This window comes from Syngnathus acus, chromosome 22 (genome assembly GCF_901709675.1).
Source record: "Syngnathus acus chromosome 22, fSynAcu1.2, whole genome shotgun sequence".
Lineage (NCBI taxonomy): Eukaryota > Metazoa > Chordata > Actinopteri > Syngnathiformes > Syngnathidae > Syngnathus > Syngnathus acus.
In genome coordinates this window covers 10,846,981-10,863,636 of record NC_051106.1, presented here as the reverse complement: position 1 = coordinate 10,863,636, position 16,656 = coordinate 10,846,981, and the positions used below count along the sequence as shown (strand labels likewise).

At 46.5% G+C, this 16,656-nt stretch overlaps 3 protein-coding genes across 7 annotated transcripts; 1 reads left to right on the top strand and 2 right to left on the bottom strand.

Moving 5' to 3' along the window:
* Window positions 1–71: 71 nt before the first annotated feature.
* gabra2a (gamma-aminobutyric acid type A receptor subunit alpha2a) lies at window positions 72–3,810 on the bottom strand. 3 transcript variants are annotated; one of them, XM_037240679.1, is made up of 9 exons: window positions 3,288–3,810; window positions 3,008–3,112; window positions 2,800–2,867; window positions 1,870–2,090; window positions 1,709–1,791; window positions 1,399–1,542; window positions 1,005–1,157; window positions 706–908; window positions 72–577 (listed from the first exon to the last, which is right to left on the bottom strand). In XM_037240679.1, exons 1-9 carry the CDS (start codon window positions 3,352–3,354, stop codon window positions 281–283), a joined length of 1,341 nt encoding a protein of 446 aa, XP_037096574.1. In that variant the 5' UTR covers window positions 3,355–3,810; the 3' UTR covers window positions 72–280. The 3 variants fall into 3 exon arrangements, with proteins under 3 accessions (XP_037096574.1, XP_037096575.1, XP_037096576.1); XM_037240680.1 differs by lacking the exons at window positions 2,800–2,867; window positions 3,008–3,112; window positions 3,288–3,810 and adding an exon at window positions 2,147–2,428 and having other exon boundaries at window positions 1,870–2,060; XM_037240681.1 differs by lacking the exons at window positions 2,800–2,867; window positions 3,008–3,112; window positions 3,288–3,810 and adding an exon at window positions 2,310–2,422.
* Window positions 3,811–4,001: 191 nt separating this feature from the next.
* Window positions 4,002–5,718, bottom strand: commd8 (COMM domain containing 8). 3 transcript variants are annotated; one of them, XM_037240689.1, is made up of 5 exons: window positions 5,518–5,656; window positions 5,025–5,180; window positions 4,786–4,938; window positions 4,420–4,600; window positions 4,002–4,332 (listed from the first exon to the last, which is right to left on the bottom strand). In XM_037240689.1, exons 1-5 carry the CDS (start codon window positions 5,560–5,562, stop codon window positions 4,193–4,195), a joined length of 675 nt encoding a protein of 224 aa, XP_037096584.1. In that variant the 5' UTR covers window positions 5,563–5,656; the 3' UTR covers window positions 4,002–4,192. The 3 variants fall into 3 exon arrangements, with proteins under 3 accessions (XP_037096584.1, XP_037096585.1, XP_037096586.1); XM_037240690.1 differs by having other exon boundaries at window positions 4,445–4,600; XM_037240691.1 differs by lacking the exon at window positions 4,786–4,938 and having other exon boundaries at window positions 5,518–5,718.
* A 5,195-nt stretch (window positions 5,719–10,913) lies between these two features.
* osr1 (odd-skipped related transcription factor 1) lies at window positions 10,914–16,000 on the top strand. Its single transcript, XM_037240688.1, has 3 exons — window positions 10,914–11,346; window positions 13,189–13,891; window positions 15,189–16,000. Exons 2-3 carry the CDS (start codon window positions 13,197–13,199, stop codon window positions 15,319–15,321), a joined length of 828 nt encoding a protein of 275 aa, XP_037096583.1. The 5' UTR covers window positions 10,914–11,346; window positions 13,189–13,196; the 3' UTR covers window positions 15,322–16,000.
* Window positions 16,001–16,656: the final 656 nt, after the last annotated feature.

Genomic DNA, 16,656 nt, shown 5'->3' with positions numbered 1-16,656 from the left:
ATTTGTTTCCATCTGCGCTATTGTTTCAACGCTTTCCCTCTTGGTCCAAAGCCAAGAAATAATGGCCAATGAAATTTGCTTGGAAAAAAAATTCATTGTGTCATTTAACGTCAAGCAAGTCACACTTATTTCACAATCCAACATTTGTCTGCTTTGCAATGGTGCAGTATTCCTAAAGTTGGAAAAGTCATCAACGAAAGGGTTAGGATGCAAGGGACGATACGTGCATTTGGTACACAAACGGCTTTTGACTGGACCACACCCGAAAAGTCCCCGGTGCTTATTTGGAATGATCCCCGTCGTTAATAACGGGTTCTCTGTTGAGGTAGGTGGCCCAGTAAACAAGGTTAAAGGTACCAAAGAGCACAGGGAACATGATACGGGAAATGCGGTCAATCTTGCTGACACTGTTGAACGTTTTCTTGCGTACGCCTTTCTTCTCCGAGGAGGCCTTGTCGGGATGGCTGACGGAGGAGCACTTGGAGATGGTCGCCAGCGTTGAGTCTTGACTTATATCAGGAGCGTAGTTAGCCACGGCCACGGCATTGTTCTTCTTCATCGCAGCCGATTCTTTTTTCTGCGGGGGAAAAGCGGCCGTTGGATTAGTTGTAAATATTCCTGGAGGAGTCAATCAGGCGGCCCGGGTTCGTACAAATAGTCACAATTGGTCTGAAGCATCACATTGAAGGTATTCCAGCGTCGTACCTTGTCATCGACCAGAGTCTTTCCGTCCCAGGCCCAGCCTCGCTTGGTGAAGTAGTTGACGGTGGCAAATTCAATGAGCGCAGAGAAGACAAAGGCATAGCACACGGCGATGAACCAATCCATGGCTGTGGCGTAGGCCACTTTGGGCAGTGAATTGCGGGCGCTGATACTTAAGGTGGTCATTGTCAGCACCGTGGTTACACCTGCAAGAAAAGGCAGCCAGCCAGAGTTTGGACCACTGCTTTTGGCGCTGTGGCATTTCCACTCCAAGTGTTGCATTCCAATACGCGTGTACTCACCAAACACGGTTCTGGCCGGAACGGACTCTCGATTAAGCCAAAAAGAGACCTGGGAGAGGATTACGGTCATGATACAGGGCAAATAGGTCTGGATCACAAAATAGCCAATTTTCCTCTTCAGGTGGAAGTGTGCCGTCATGACCGTGTATTCACCTGAGTTCAAAACAGTCAGCAGAATAGATTGTAGAATCGCTTCAAAAACATCGCTATTACATACGGATATAATATTGTATTAATAATATTATAATTAATATTACATATTCCGTAAAAGGGACTCCGATACGACATCATTCGTTAATACGTATTGAGGAGTCGTCCCAGAATTGGAGGACAAATGGGAAATAATCCACATACAAAGTACCGTTTGGGACTCATGGAAAGAAATCAAATATACCAGTGCTGGATTGAACGGTCTCCTTTCCCACCGTTTGTCCCACTAAGTCATACTGGTTGAGTCTTGATCCGTCAGCTGCCACGTCCACTGACTGGGAAGCATTTCGAGTCCAACTGTAAGTCACCTCAGACTTTGTGTAGGCATCTGAAGCAGCAGAGGGAAATCCCTCATTACATTTCAACACTTAGGCAGGCAGACAGACAGACAGACAGACAGACTCGCCCTGCACCACTGCACATCATCATGTCTGTCTGGGAAAGTTTGAGCCCAATTGACAATTCTTATTCAACATGTTTTGGTTGACACTTACAGCTGCCAAACTTCAGAGGACACGAGTGAGAGTCCATGGGAAAGTCTTCCAGGTGCATGGGGCACTCGGCTTGAACCGTCAGCCTGGGAACAAGAGATCAGGCCGTGCAGCCACGGAATGCGCAGATGAAAGAAATCAAAGCAATTCACCCAGCTAGTTACCTCATGGTATAGAGCAGCGTTCCATCCTCCATAATCCTCAGCAGTTTGTTGGGCATTGTCATGTTATGGGCCACCGACTTCTTGCCGTTGTGAAAGAAGGTATCGGGAGTCCAGATCTTACTGGCCATCAAGTTGTTGAGGGGAAGAATGTTCATCGGCCCGTGAAACTTTAACCGTTCATCTTTCCAACTCTGACGGAAGAAAACATCCACTGTGTACTCCTGAAAAAGCAGAGAGCCACAATCGAATGAATGAAAAAAAGAACCAATGATCTTACAGAGAGCAAAAGGTGTGTGTCAGAGCCAGAAAGTAGATACACAGATGGAGTGAAATGATGATCTGTGTTGCAAGTTTGATGAGGAGGAACAATGAATTTCACATGAGTCCATCTTCCTATTTCTGCATTTGGAGCCTGCATTCTCATCATCCGTGCCATTTACCATCCACGTTACAGTCCGGTGGGGAGAGGAGAGTTTGCAGCAACTCCAGAAAGCTTTTAAGGGATCAAGAGGTGTGCGTGAGTGAGTGAGTGCGTGCGTGAGTGAGTGAGTGAGTGAGTGAGTGAGTGAGTGAGTGAGTGAGTGAGTGAGTGAGTGAGTGAGTGAGTGAGTGAGTGAGTGAGTGAATGAGAGAGTGAGAGAGAGAGAGCGAGAGAGAGAGAGAGCGAGAGAGAGAGAGATGGAATCAAAACATCAGGAGGAAAATGGCTGCTGGGATGCTCATCATGACCACTGCAAAAGGAAGGAACCAATGATGGAATCAAACCAGAAGAGTCAAGCATCTTTTGAATTGACGCCAGCGACTTCATTTCAGCGTGTTCTTAATGAGGCGGGCGGGGGAAACATGATGGGGACACAAACAGTCGCACGGCACGTGAACTAGCAACTGAACTTTGTGGGTCCAAAGTGAACGACGCACTGTAAGATGTACCATGTCTGTGTCTGACACCGGGCCAAAGCTGGTCACGTAGATATCAGTCTTGACTTCCGTGACTCGGTCTGCAAAATACGATTGCTTTCAAACAATCACGCAGTTGATCAAAAAGCATCAAGGTGGCAAAAGTCAGCAGCCACAAACATGTATTTGATGCCACTTTCAACATCAATACGGAATCATGGATCAATGGAACAATGCTCACCACCCAAGCCAGGTCTCAGCCTGTTGTCATAGCCATCCAGAAGACTGTCCAGGATCTTAGTGAACGTTGCGATGTCTTTGCGCGTCGCGTCGGAATCACTATCGGTAACATTTCTTATCATATTACAAACATCCACATCTGATCCAGCACCAAAAGGAAGGCGTGCAGGACACGCGGAGCCCTTGAGCACGGGCCGTCAATCACTCAACCAGTTCTTTTTCAAAGGCCTACATCTATGGAAACATGGTTGATATCGTGCAAAAATGACTCAAGGGGACTTACCGCGCGTGCAATGCGCTTGCGTACACCAAGACGCTCATGAGGTAAGAGCGCCATGGTCCTCTCATGGTGAAAGCCTGTGACGGCTTAGGAAAGAAACGTCAATATGGCTTCTGATGATCCTGCGCCAAGCTGCCGACCCGAAAGGCCACGACAGGTTTAGGGCAAATGAAAGGAGTGAGGAAAAGAGATACTCACAACTCAGATCCTCGCAGCTGAGTGCAAGATGAGCAGAGTAGCGAGCCGCTCTTAATAAATAGTCAGCCAGCCAGCCAGCCGGACCCCGACTCCCTGATGCGTGAAGCCAGGGCTCCATAGAATGCGCATTCATTTTTAATCAATGCTCACTTCCACACAAGTGGAAAAAACAATGAATTATTAAAGAAAGGACTGACAATGTGAAGACTTTGATTTTATATGTCCCTGATGTTTTGTCCTTTCCACTTTAGTCTTGCTTCTATGCTACGTTTTTTTAACGGGGTGGGGATAGATAGATAGATAGATAGATAGATAGATAGATAGATAGATAGATAGATAGATAGATAGATAGATAGATAGATAGATAGATAGATAGATAGATAGATAGATCCATTGATAGATAGATAGATCCATTGATAGATAGATAGATCCATTGATAGATAGATGGACGTGCAAAACTACACGGGCCAGTTCGTGGGGAAAAAAAATGTGGCAAATATAACCACAAAACTAAATGGAATTCTTGAAAGAAGTGTTTTTTTTATTTTTTTTTTATTCTTTTTTGAAAGGAATGTAGATTACAAACAAGTGGTAATAAAATACTTGTATCAACACGCTCACGATGCACAAGTTTAGGCAAAGAAAATGAGGACGACCTAACTTGAGCTTTAAAGCGTTTGAAACAATGGCCGAAAGCTTCAGATGTGCCTACAATTTTGCACAAGCATATCCAAGTTCTGTCTGCTTGCTTGCTTGCTGGCATGCATGAGCAGATGGGTTCTTCTCTCCTCCATGCCACCGCACTGCCTCTTCTTTGCGATCAGTGTTCATTTCAACTGTAGCAGCACCTGTATACGTACATAAAAAAAGGTGCCATTTAAAAGAACGATTGAATCGGACACATTGTGAGAAAACGTTTGTGTCCAAACTCTGACTTGTGTCACAACGATGCTTGTTGACCTTATTAGCAGCCTCCAGTGAGGTGATAAGTGTATTAAGCTCCTCTCTGTTCATCTCCATGGTGAAAGAGTTTAGGCCTCCGTTCTCTCTTATATCCAGATGAAGACTCAACAGAGGAGTCTGAAGAGATGAGATCTTGTCACTGGACAGTGCCAACTGGAGGAAGGCAGAAGACATACACAAAAGCAAATCAACACACAAGACCAACGTAAAAACTGCTCTCGTCAACTTCGGACACATGGATTATATTCAAGCCGAGGAAGATGACCTTTTGGAATATTTGTTGAGACTTGTTCATTTGTGTGATATGAACAGGACTCAAAGACAAAACATGAATTGACCTGAAGCTGCCAGTCAAAGTCGTGTAAAATAGCAGAGGAGATTGAGTCGGTCGTGGCCAGCAGAGAATGGCAAATCTCTTGCCGTCTGCCTTGGAGCACATTCAGCACGGCCTCCGAGTGGCTGCTGCTCAACTCGGACAGGCGGAGCAGCACCTGAAAAGAAGCAGCGCAGCGCAGCGGGAAAGAAAGACTGCAAATGGGACCTGAAAACAAAAGCCCACTCCCGTTTCCCCTCCTACCTCCTCATCAGAGCTGTTGTTCCCTACCGACAGCCGGAAGAGTGCTGCCAAAGACTCGATCAGGTCCAGCCACTCGTCCAGGCTCCAGGAGGCATTGTAGTCGTCTCTGCGAGGAGCTTCTCGACCACACAGTCCATCCACTACTCTGTGGCACAACTGCAGACAGACAGACAGACAGACAGACAGACAGGCAGGCAGACAGGCAGGCAGACAGGCAGGCAGACAGACAGACAGACCGGCAGACAGACAGGCAGGCAGGCAGGCAGGCAGGCAGGCAGACAGACAGACAGACAGACAGACAGACAGACAGGCAAACACGCAGGCAGGCAGGCAGGCACACGGCACTGTGAGGCTCTGTGTCATGCTCCATCTTTTTCATGTAAACAAATAAATATCCTGCTGGTCTACACTGGAATTTGACGCGCACAAAGTCACATATTACCATTCAACAATCTTTGCTGTCAACAAAAATACGACACTTTTGTGCACTTACTTTATGACACTCCGTAAGAGCTAAATTGTTTAGTCGGGCCGTCATGTTTCTTTCACTTCCGCGTTGTCGTCAGCTGACCACAGGCTGAGAGTCACGTGACTGCGTGATGCTGCATTGAAGTGCCTCGCGTAAAAATGGGAAATGAGAAAAGGACTTTGTTTCGCCACACGCGTTGATTGATACACGCAACAACAACAAAAATCAATGTTGCAGTGACAAAAAAGAAGAAAAAAAAAGAAATCAATCAGTGCTGTAGTGACAAAATGTAGCGACTCAGTGAGCGGCAATTTCCCTCATTTGGACATTGAAAATGCCCATCTCTGGACAAATCATATGCGGGAAACTCCAATGATGCATGACTTCCAATACTTAAAATGCAACTTTGAGCCTCAGGGATATGCCAGATGTGCACTTTTTCCACTACAAACTAATGGTTGAAACATGTTTCCAGAGTCATTATTCAAGCAAGACCAAAGCTGTCTCCTAGATAATGAAATAGAGTAAGCTTTTAAAAAGGTGACATCATGAACACTTGTCTCGTTGCTTTTGTGGCTTGACCAGCAACAACGCTTTGTGTTTTATAACAGCAACATTGCAGTTAAATGAGTCAGTCATTAAGTGAAACGTCTGAGCTCAAGACTTAAGCTGCCCGCAAGGCCCGAGTTGCCGTTCAGCTGCCGTTTGCGTTCAAGTGCCTTTTATCCAATCTCACACCTGCGACGTGACTCATTTGCCTCTGCGCTCTATCGTTATTGGTCACCTGCTTCTAATTGAAAGGACGATGTAACCGTACAATAACAACAGCCGTCTGGGTGCCTTGAAGCAATTATTACCTTTCAGCGTCACAATTTGAAAGGATGATAGTTCTCCCTCCCTCCCTCCCTCCCTCCCTCCGTCTGCTAATCTACTGTATGTCGCTTTCTCTCTGTGTCATGTCACTGAAATATGGATACATGTACAGTGTATCAAATGATCACTCACTTTATAATTGAGCCGGTCTCAGACGCTTTGTGGCCAGGCCGGGCCAGGCCTGGTGACCAGGTGACGTGTCGTTGACGTGAGCTCAGCAAACCTTTTGGCGCTGCTTCTTTTTCCTCTGATACTTTGACGACAGATGCCTTGGCGTCTCAATTTTGCTCTTCAATAATGAGGTGCAAAATAATAGCCGTGCGGAATTGCTTATTTCCACCCTTGATATTTATTTCCTGACATTAACATGGAAATGTAATGTGTAAAGTGTCTTTCAAGACCCAAGCTAAACGACTAGTTTGATTCAATGCTTTTGTCTAATCATCATCATCATCATCATCTTTTCCCATAGGAAAGTGGAGCATATGAGTGTTGAAATATTTCTGTGGAGCTGGTCCCCCCAAAAGGGCTGTAAAAAGGAACATGAAAAAAGAGAGGAGAGGAGAGGGAGGGAGGGAGGGAGGAGAAGAAGAAAAAAAACAGGGGGGGGGTGACTTGGCTCCTCATCCTAATAATGTGTATTCTCTCTGACATCATCATTATAAAATTAGGAACCAGGTTTTGTGTTCCTTCCAGATGTGGAAGCTTGAAACGGCATTCCAAAGCCAAAGTCAAAGTCAAAGTCTGCTTTATTGTCAATTTCTTCACATGCCAAGACACACAAAGAAATCGAAATGACGTTCCCACTATCCCACGGTGACAAGACATAGTACACAATATACATACAAGTAAACAACAGAAAAATATCAAAACATGGACCGTTGCCACGTTTCATGAAGTGTCCAGCCAGGCCAGAGCTTGCTTTTGTAGTACGCTCGTACTCCTTTTCTTCGACCTTTTTACCAAATTGTATTTGTGATTGAACCATAGCCCATTTATGACATTTTGCCACGATGCAATGGCATGAATGCAATTGGCATCAATGCAATTGGCTCAGCAGCAAGCATGTACACACCCAGAGAACATACGTACATATGGTCATATCCTCTTATTTCGCTCTCCCACCTAACCTTCCTCAACCAACGTTTTCTCCCCAATCTCCTCCCCTCGTGTTTTTGGCTGTCAAGGCAGGCGGGCGGGCAGGCAAAGGTTGAGTGGCCGAAGAGCCAGCCGTGGCTTGGTTGGGCTGCAGCTGCAAAACAGCAGGAAAGGGAACTTGTTCATCATGCACTGCGCTCATGGCCCAAACCATCAACTTGACCTATAAGACACTGGGCAAAAGCATGGACACTCCACATTTTTCATAGTTTGGGATCTTTTTAGTTGACATGTATGGAAGGTGAAAGGAGGTCGTGCTGTTACCTCAGGCCTTGAACTTGCCACGTGCAGCAAGCCTGCCGGCCGCAGCTGTCTTGGACCCAGCGCTCTTGTTTGTGTACCCATTTGCACATGCACGCTTTGGAGTTTTATTTGCAGATCCCAAAGCATCACAGCTTGCCAAAGCACCTGCAGCAGTTAAAAATTCCTCAGTGTTGCTGTTGTTTTGAAAATGCTTGTAAAGGAAGAAGACTTAGTATGGTTTCACACCCGGCGGCCACATTTTCAATGGGAGTCACAATATCAAAATAGATTTGTGTTTTGGGCAATGTCACTCACATTTGAGGTGATGTAGTATTTGAATGTTTTTGTTTGACTGCTAGCTTCTATTGACAGTCGCCACTCCAAAATGGACGTCTAAAATATGGAGGAGGAGTGCTCGGCACAACCAAATGATTTCCATTCTTTCAGGGACAAAGTGGCCTTAGCTGTGCGCGCCTATTCCATCTGCCTCCATTTTGGACAATTGACAGTCTAATTGTGCAAAATTGAGCCAGCCGCTGTCAATGATTAAAGTTGTTTGATGGATGAACAAATCTCTTTGCCCTTCCAATCACTGAGGAAATGGTGCACTGGACTCCGATGGCACCTGGCTTCCAAGCAGCACAAGAGGAGCTTGCAGATGTGACAGTAGCAGTGCACTGACTCATGCTACCAAGCACTGACTGCAAATTGAACATACCATGTAAGGGGAAGTTTGTCCCCTTCCAAACTTTCACCCTCTTTCTCACTTGGAATACCTGAGTGATGTTGATGTTCACATGACAGAGGCTCAACAGTGTGGCCAGCGCCACTTGTCGCACTCCCAAGAAATGATTCACTTTTCATTGTCATCTTTTGTCATGACTCAAATGAACAGTGTAAGTGCCGTGCCTACGCACCACCTACGCGCTGGTGTTTTCGGTTTTCTCTTCTCTTCTCTTCTCACACACACACACACACACACACACACACACACACACACACACACACACACACACACACACACGTGGAAGCGTTTATTGAATGCGAGCCATACGCTGAGTGATATGCTGCATCATCAAGCCCTTGTTTAAGATGAGCCCCCATAGCACAGAACAGTAGTAAAAAGGTGTGTGACATGCGAAAACAGGGAAAAATATTTTCATATTTCCCTTTTCCCACCACAAATAGAAGCTTTGCGTGCCTTTCTGATGCTTTCAACTTGAAAATACAAAGCATATGTTTTGGCCAACACTTTTTCTCATGTCACAAGATTTGAACATTTACAAGACCTGGCCTTTACAAACACTTATGGTCTGGAACACATTTGATGCACGTTCCAATAGGCTCCAGGCCAAAAAGCAATGCGTGTGCGCCAGCCAGTGGGGAGGTGTGTTGCGTGTGTGCGTCTTTGCGAGAGAGAGAGACTTTGTGTTCACTTCATTTTCACAAGTGTCTCCAACCGTCATAATATTGACGATCCAAGTACGTAAAGCTTTAGGAGACCTTTGGGACTTGCTGAATTCACAGTTAAAGATGCTGGCTGTCTTAAAAACAACTCCATTGGGGGAACCATCCATGGACTCTTTTCAAGACAGAAAAAAAAAAAACCCTCAAGGAATTGGGTTGTTTGGGGTCCAATTTTAAATCCAGCAGTTTTAAGCCTGTGCTATTCCTTCCTTTCATAGGATCGATGCAGTGTGAGATCATCTGAAAGTCACATGCACATCTGGAAGCGGCTCAGCTTCAAGTTGGGATGTGTTGTTTCTCTGGACGGAGGGAGGAATATGGTGCTCCTGAGGGCTTCCTGAGGGCTTGCGTAAACCAAGACTGCCGCAGTGCTTACTTGAAGCATTCGGTCTTCAAAAGAAAGAAAGAAAGAAAGAAAGAAAGAAAGAAAGAAAGAAAGAAAGAAAGAAAGAAAGAAAAATCCACTGGCATGACGCAACAAGGGGAGATTGGTGTCAGATCAGTCTCCGATTCATTCCAAGTGTCAGTGGGCCACCAGTAGAGGGCAGTCACTGTGCACGGATGTAATGCAACAGAGCGGACCGACCGACGGACTCTTGCCTTTCCCAACTTTTGGGCCTGCCAACTTGCCAATTGGCTCTCAGTCTGTGCGCTTTTGATCATTTCTCCACTCATCCACTCGAAAATGCCTTCTTGTTTTTATTTTTTGTGTTGTTTACTTGTATGTATATTGTGTACTATGTCTTGTCACCGTGGGATAGTGGGAACGTCATTTCGATTTCTTTGTGTGTCTTGGCATGTGAAGAAATTGACAATAAAGCAGACTTTGACTTTTGAAAATAAAAGCTACTATAAGCAGAATGTAGTTAAGAACAAATGCAATCCATTCACAAGAGCTCAGGCAATCAGAAGCAGGTAGAAGTGGCATCGTGCTTAAAGTCGGAGCTCAGGTCAGATGGAGACGTTGCACCAGCGCCTGCGAGCGTGCACCTGCTTGTAACTTTGCATTTGTCCAAATCAAAAGGAGCAGCAGCAGCAGCAGCAGCAGCACAAGTTGTGAGTTAACAGCGCATTCTTGTGCAAGTCCACACACCTTCTTCAGTTTCATGCAATCGTGAAAGGACACATTTGCAGCGGCTGGCTGACAGCAGGTGACGGCCGCTGCAAATGTGGAAGCAAACAAATGTGAGGATGGCAAGCAATCATTGGCCAGGCGGCTTTTATCAAACGCAAGAGAAAAATCCATTCAAAGTTGAAATCAGAAGCATTCAATTGCATGGCCAAGAACCGAGGCTTTGCCATTAAATCTGCAGACACTCCTTGTAGAAAGATAAGGAGTGTGAGAGACCTGCAGCTCACGTGCAAGTTTGGTTTTCAACCTTAACAAAATGACCTCAAAACACGGGCAACACACAGACGTAAGAATTCCTATGGGAAGAAGTGGGGAATTTCTCTTTTATCCAGTGGTGGGGAGGTCACAAGCGTCTGCTTCTCTATTTTGATTTGGTGTACGTAAGGGTCAAGGGCTCGCTCGCTCGCTCGCTCTCTTGTCCAGGCAGTCGACGGGCCAAGGGTCAAGGGCTCTCTCTCTCTCTCTCTTGTCCATGCGAGCAAGTTGCCCACCCCTTGAAGCCTTTTGTGAGAAGTGTTGGGGCTCAGGTGGAGGGAGGGAGGGAGGAAGGGAGGGAGTTGAGCGCACCTCTGCTCTGTGTTGGATGTGGTTGGCTGAGTGACGTACGCGCAAGTCGGAGGGAGCGCTTCACTCTGCGCAATAAAGAGAGAGAGAGAGAGAGCGAGAGAGATGCAGGCCACTCAGTGAAGGAGGAGAAGCGCGCCAAGGAGCGAACGAAGTCGCACCAGCACTGGCACCAGCACCGGCACCAGCAGCAGCACCGGCACCAGCAGCAGCACCGGCACCAGCACCAGCAGCAGCACCAGCAGCAGCAGCAGCAGCAACACTCACCGCCGTGCCAGCGCCCGCCGACGCATCTCACGGCCAACTGAGAGGAGCAAACATGCTGCGGCCTTATTAAAAGTCACGTTTCAGCACATCACATCTGCAGGCTTCTACGAACGCGACGCAAACGGCAGGACCTCGGCTTTTTTTTCTTGGTAAGTCCTCTCTTTTGTTTTGAAACAAACAAAACACCAATGGCAATTTCAACAAGAGCAGTGTGGGCCAAGGCAATTTGACACTCACAAATTGCACTCAGTTCCTCATTGAGACTTTGCAACTCTTTACAAGCCAATTATTCCCAAAAATGTAGTTCCCATGGGTAGTTTGCATCCTGCAGAGTGTTGCGAATGAAGTGAAAAGGATCCATTGGCCCTAACCCTAACCCATTACAACACGATCCTCCAGCATCCTGCTTTGTGAGGCAACATTTAACAAGTAGAACCGAGCGGTGCAATTAGCGCAGACTGATTCAAAGAGAAAGGCAGAGAGCCTTGAGATTACATCCAAAGACACCTTTTGTGCATGGAGCTTGACGCCCTACCTGCTTTAACTAATTGATGATGCTTTAATCAAGCCTAATCCAATATAGTACTGAGGCAGGCCATGCATGTTAAAAGCAATGCCGATGAAAAACGGTCTGATAATTTGGCTTGGAAACAATCATCTCTAAAGTCCTGAAGAAAAAAATATTTGTTGTATGACTTGACATTTTCAAAGTAATAACAGTAACAAGGGTGTTAAGGATGATGTGTGTGACTCTCGCATGGGGGTTGTAGTTTGAGTCTGATCACATTTACACGGAGGTGAGAAGCAGCGTGCGTCTCAGTCACAGCGCGAGGTGCTGAATCTAACGGTCTGGGCTTAAAGTGAGGCAGATCCATCCGCATGCCTCTCCCTGATATGCACACATGAAAGGGTTAAAGGTGAGGAGAGAGAGCCTCAGCGGCAGAGCACATCTATCTATCTATCTATCTATCTATCTATCTATCTATCTATCTATCTATCTATCTATCTATCTATCTATCTATCTATCTATCTATCTATCTATCTATCTATCTATCTATCTATCTATCTATCTATCCTCTAATGACCTCATGAGTAAAAGTCAATTACTTCTGCGTCATGATCAGAAAGGGACGCACGGCAGGGGGCTCTTTCAGCTTCACTGCTCCTCATTACAACTACTCCAGTCATGAGCCAGTCTTCCACATTCTTTTTCTTCTCATTAGTAGTCTTGTTGTTATTAGTACTAGCGAGACGCGCTTAACGAGGTAGTACTTTGACCTGATGACACGCCGGTTGGCATCAATCTCATTTCACTTGAATCTGTCCCAAGCCAGCCTTGGAGAAACTTTGCTCAACTTCACTAAGTTCTGCAGTCAACCCAAGTGCAATATGTTGTCAGAATGAACATTAGCTTGGATTGTGTGCGCAGTGTACAGGGTAGCGGGAGCAGCTCGGGAGCCGCTCGGGAGCCGCTCGGGAGCCGCTCTGCTCTGCTCTGCTCTGCTCTGCTCTGCTCTCCTCTGCTCTGCTCTGCTCTGCTCTGCTCTGCTCTGCTCTGCTCTGCTCTGCTCTGCTCTGCTCTGCTCTGCTCTGCTCTGCTCTGCTCTGCTCGCTGTCAGTCATAGGCTGAGTAGAAGAAAGACACATTGTTGTCTTGTTATTCCTGCTTATCAAACGTGATTTGACAGCTCACGGGCTCGTGCTGAACGTTGCCATTCTCTCGGACGGCTCCAGGCACGTTTGCGGGAACAGGAAAGACACACGTGCACACACGCGCTCTTCTCCATTTCTCTCGGACACATTCACGCCTGCCTGTCTTTGTGCTGCCAATTGTTATTCTTTACCATTTGTCACATCCATTTCTTGTAAATCATGCTTTGATTTTGACCACCAGGGTTGCTTTGTGATCAGGATCAGGGAGGAATGACTCTCCTTGCAAACGGAATGAAAAGAACTTGAGCTAATGGGCCAACGTGTTGTGTGTGTTCCAGAGCGCACCATGGGAAGCAAGACTCTGGCAGCTCCTGTCCCTCTTCACCCATGGCTGCAGCTGGCTAACTATTCCCTTCTCCAGAGCTCCACGGGCCTTCAGCTCCCAACAGAGCACTTGCACAGCATCTACAGCTTCAGCGCCCTGCATGCCGTTCAGCTTCACCAATGGAGCCCGGGCTACCTGCCCGTGGCTTTGCCCCGCTGCGCCAAACTGCCTGTCCACCTCTCTTCTATGGCCTCCATCCCTCTCTTCCCTTATCAGCTGCAGCGAAAGCAGGACTCGGCAGGTGGCACGCAGAGCTCAAAGAGCAAACCTCGCTTTGACTTTGCCAACCTGGCCACGGCGGCCACCCAGGAGGATCATCTGAAGGCGGAAGACCTGAGCATGTCGGGGGTCGCCGCCGCCGCAGCCGCCGCAGCCGCCGCAGCCGCCGCAGCCGCAGCTTCATCTCACCACTCGGAGCCAAGTGGCCTCGGGTGCCTCCTGGATGTGAGCAAGCTGGCTTACCCGGAGCGCAAGTCCGGTCGAGGCCGCTTGCCCTCCAAGACCAAAAAAGAGTTTGTGTGCAAATTCTGCGGGCGCCATTTCACCAAATCCTACAATCTGTTGATCCACGAGAGGACGCACACGGACGAGAGGCCGTACACTTGCGACATCTGCCACAAAGCCTTCAGAAGGCAGGACCACCTCCGAGACCACAGGTGAGAAAGTATGCTGTGCTCTTAGTTTGAAGCTGCACTCTCATCTCAGCAGGACGTGTTTGGGCAGTGTTAAGAAACAGGAGAGCCAGCCTTCAGCCTCATACTAGCAAGTTCTCAGCTAGCTAGCGTATGTAGAAAAGTGCACTGGAATGGACAAGTAAGTATCTATCCACACATGTTGCCTCCCTCCCTCCAGAAACAATTGGTAGGTAGGGAATGAATTGGAATGAATTCCAAATTCTTATTATCAATGATTTGATAGCATTTCATTCCTTGTATCAGAAATCATTTGACATGTAACAACAAGTTAATGGCCTTAGACCAGAATGAAAAGTATTTAGTGGGGAGCATTAAGGAATCGAAAGTGTAGGTGTGCCGTGCCCTGCTGTGCCCTGCTGTGCCCTGCTGTGCCCTGCTGTGCCCTGCTGTGCCCTGCTGTGCCCTGCTGTGCCCTGCTGTGCTGTGCTGTGCGAGGTTACAATAGCAACAATGCATTCAACAAAATCCTCCTTCAGATTGATTCAAAACGCTCAATTACTCCTCTGCTACATTTATCACAGCTCAATGATGTTCCGTTTCAAATGAAGCAATTGGATATGATTATTATATCCGACACATTTATTTATTTATTTGTTTGTTTGTTTATTTTTTTATTTATCGATCTATTTGTTTGTTTGTTTGTCGAACGGTAAAGGGCAAATGGTGCGCTCTTAATGTTGTGCTATTATCTACTACCTGTGGTGCCGGTGGTCCCCGGCAGGCAGTTCATGATACTTTTCAACGACGTCGTGTTGGTAAACTCCCAACCTTATTCAAATGGGCTGCAGAAGGCAGATAGTAAACAGTTGCGTTCCGAAAAATACATAGTAAAGGACGATGAAACGTGTGTGATGCCATGATAGCGTGCCTTTGAAATGTCCCATATGTTGCTTCGATATTTCTATACGAACGACTGACTTGGGCACGGGGTGGTTTAGCGTCGCAGATGTTCTGACCACCTCAAGTTCATTTCTTTTCCATATTTCAATTCATCTCTTCGACATGTTTGTATTGCGTTGAATATAGTCTTTACAGTCGTTGACAAAATGCGTCTGTTATATCGTGGCTGCGCTTATTTGACTCTTTGATAGTTGGGACAGACAAATGATGCGTTTGTTCGAAGTGTAGAAATGGCTTTCACACAAAACCAGCATCAGGAAGTGAGTGACAAAAATGATGAAGACTGCCTCTCACCTTTGGGTCAAGTGTTCTTCCTTCTTGCTAACACTGCAATGTTGTGTGTCCTCTTCTCCACCAGGTACATTCATTCCAAAGAAAAGCCCTTCAAGTGTCAGGAATGTGGCAAAGGCTTCTGTCAGTCGCGGACACTGGCTGTCCACAAAACCTTACACATGCAAGTCAAGGAACTCAAGCCAGCCAAGATGAAATGATGCTTCAAGGGGAAAGCAAGGAAGCAAGCAAGCAAGCAAGCAAGTAAGGAAGCAAGCAAGGAAGAAAGCAAGGAAGCAAGGAAGGAAGGAAGGAAGGAAGGAAGGAAGGAAGGAAGGAAGGAAGGAAGGAAGGAAGGAAGGAAGGAAGGAAGGAAGGAAGGAAGGAAGGAAGGAAGGAAGGAAGGGACAGGACCATGTATACGCTTCACTATGACCAAATAGCATAATCAACCAAAGACTTGCTGGTAGGAGATTCTTCCATCCACATGTGTGGGAACGCTGCTCTGCTCAAGGATGAAGCCTTTCACCAGCAATTTCTTACTAGATACAAAAAGAAGCCTTTGTGAACAAGTCCATGAATAGTTATGAGAGTTGTCTTAACAGAGACCCCAGTGGCTATGTGGAATGTGAAATAGCAATGCAATTTGAAAAACTGCAGAAACTTGTATTCCAAAGACAAGGTCCCGCCATTTTTTCTGCAAGGCAGGATGATCAAAGCCATCTTAGCACAGTTCCCTCCATTTCAATGGAACATTCCAATTTTTGTACAAATGGATTATCAGAAATGTATTTTTGCACTTTAATCTAATTATTGATTTGTTGTTTTTCTTCTTCTATATATCACTGGATCTTATTTTCAGAACAAATAATCATTTTGGAATAAAATATTTGAGTGTAACTGCTTGAGTCTGAGCTTGCTTGACTTCAATAAACAATAATCACGAGAGAAGAATGCCATTGGGCTAAAATGGATATCCCAGTGACATTTATAGGACGACGCGGTGAGCTCATCATCGGTAGAAGTGCTCATTGAATTGCCCCCGCCAAGCGTAAAGGGAAATTACACATGTAAACAAGTGATATAAACGTGTGTATGTTGGCATGGGAGGAGGAGGAAAGCGGTCGCTCCAGTGCGGATGCTCAGCGAGCTACTCTGCATTTCTCTTATAGGCAGGAACTAATCAGTCTGTCAGCATCGGCCATAGTAGCCAGGAAAACACACACACACACACACACACACACACACACACACACACACACACACACACACACACACACACACACACACACACACACACACACACACACACACACACACACACACACACACACACACACACACACACACCCAGCTGGTCAGCTCAATATGGCAGGGGATGGATGGTGTACGTGACACAAACCTGCTTTCAAAACACCCTTGTTCTTCTTTGGCATATGGCACAGTTCGTCCAGACAGACACGCTGCTGCTGCTGACAAGCAAGCGCGCACGCACGCACACGCACACATGCACAAAAGCAACCAAATGAGCAGTGAGGCAATCCCACACTACTCTG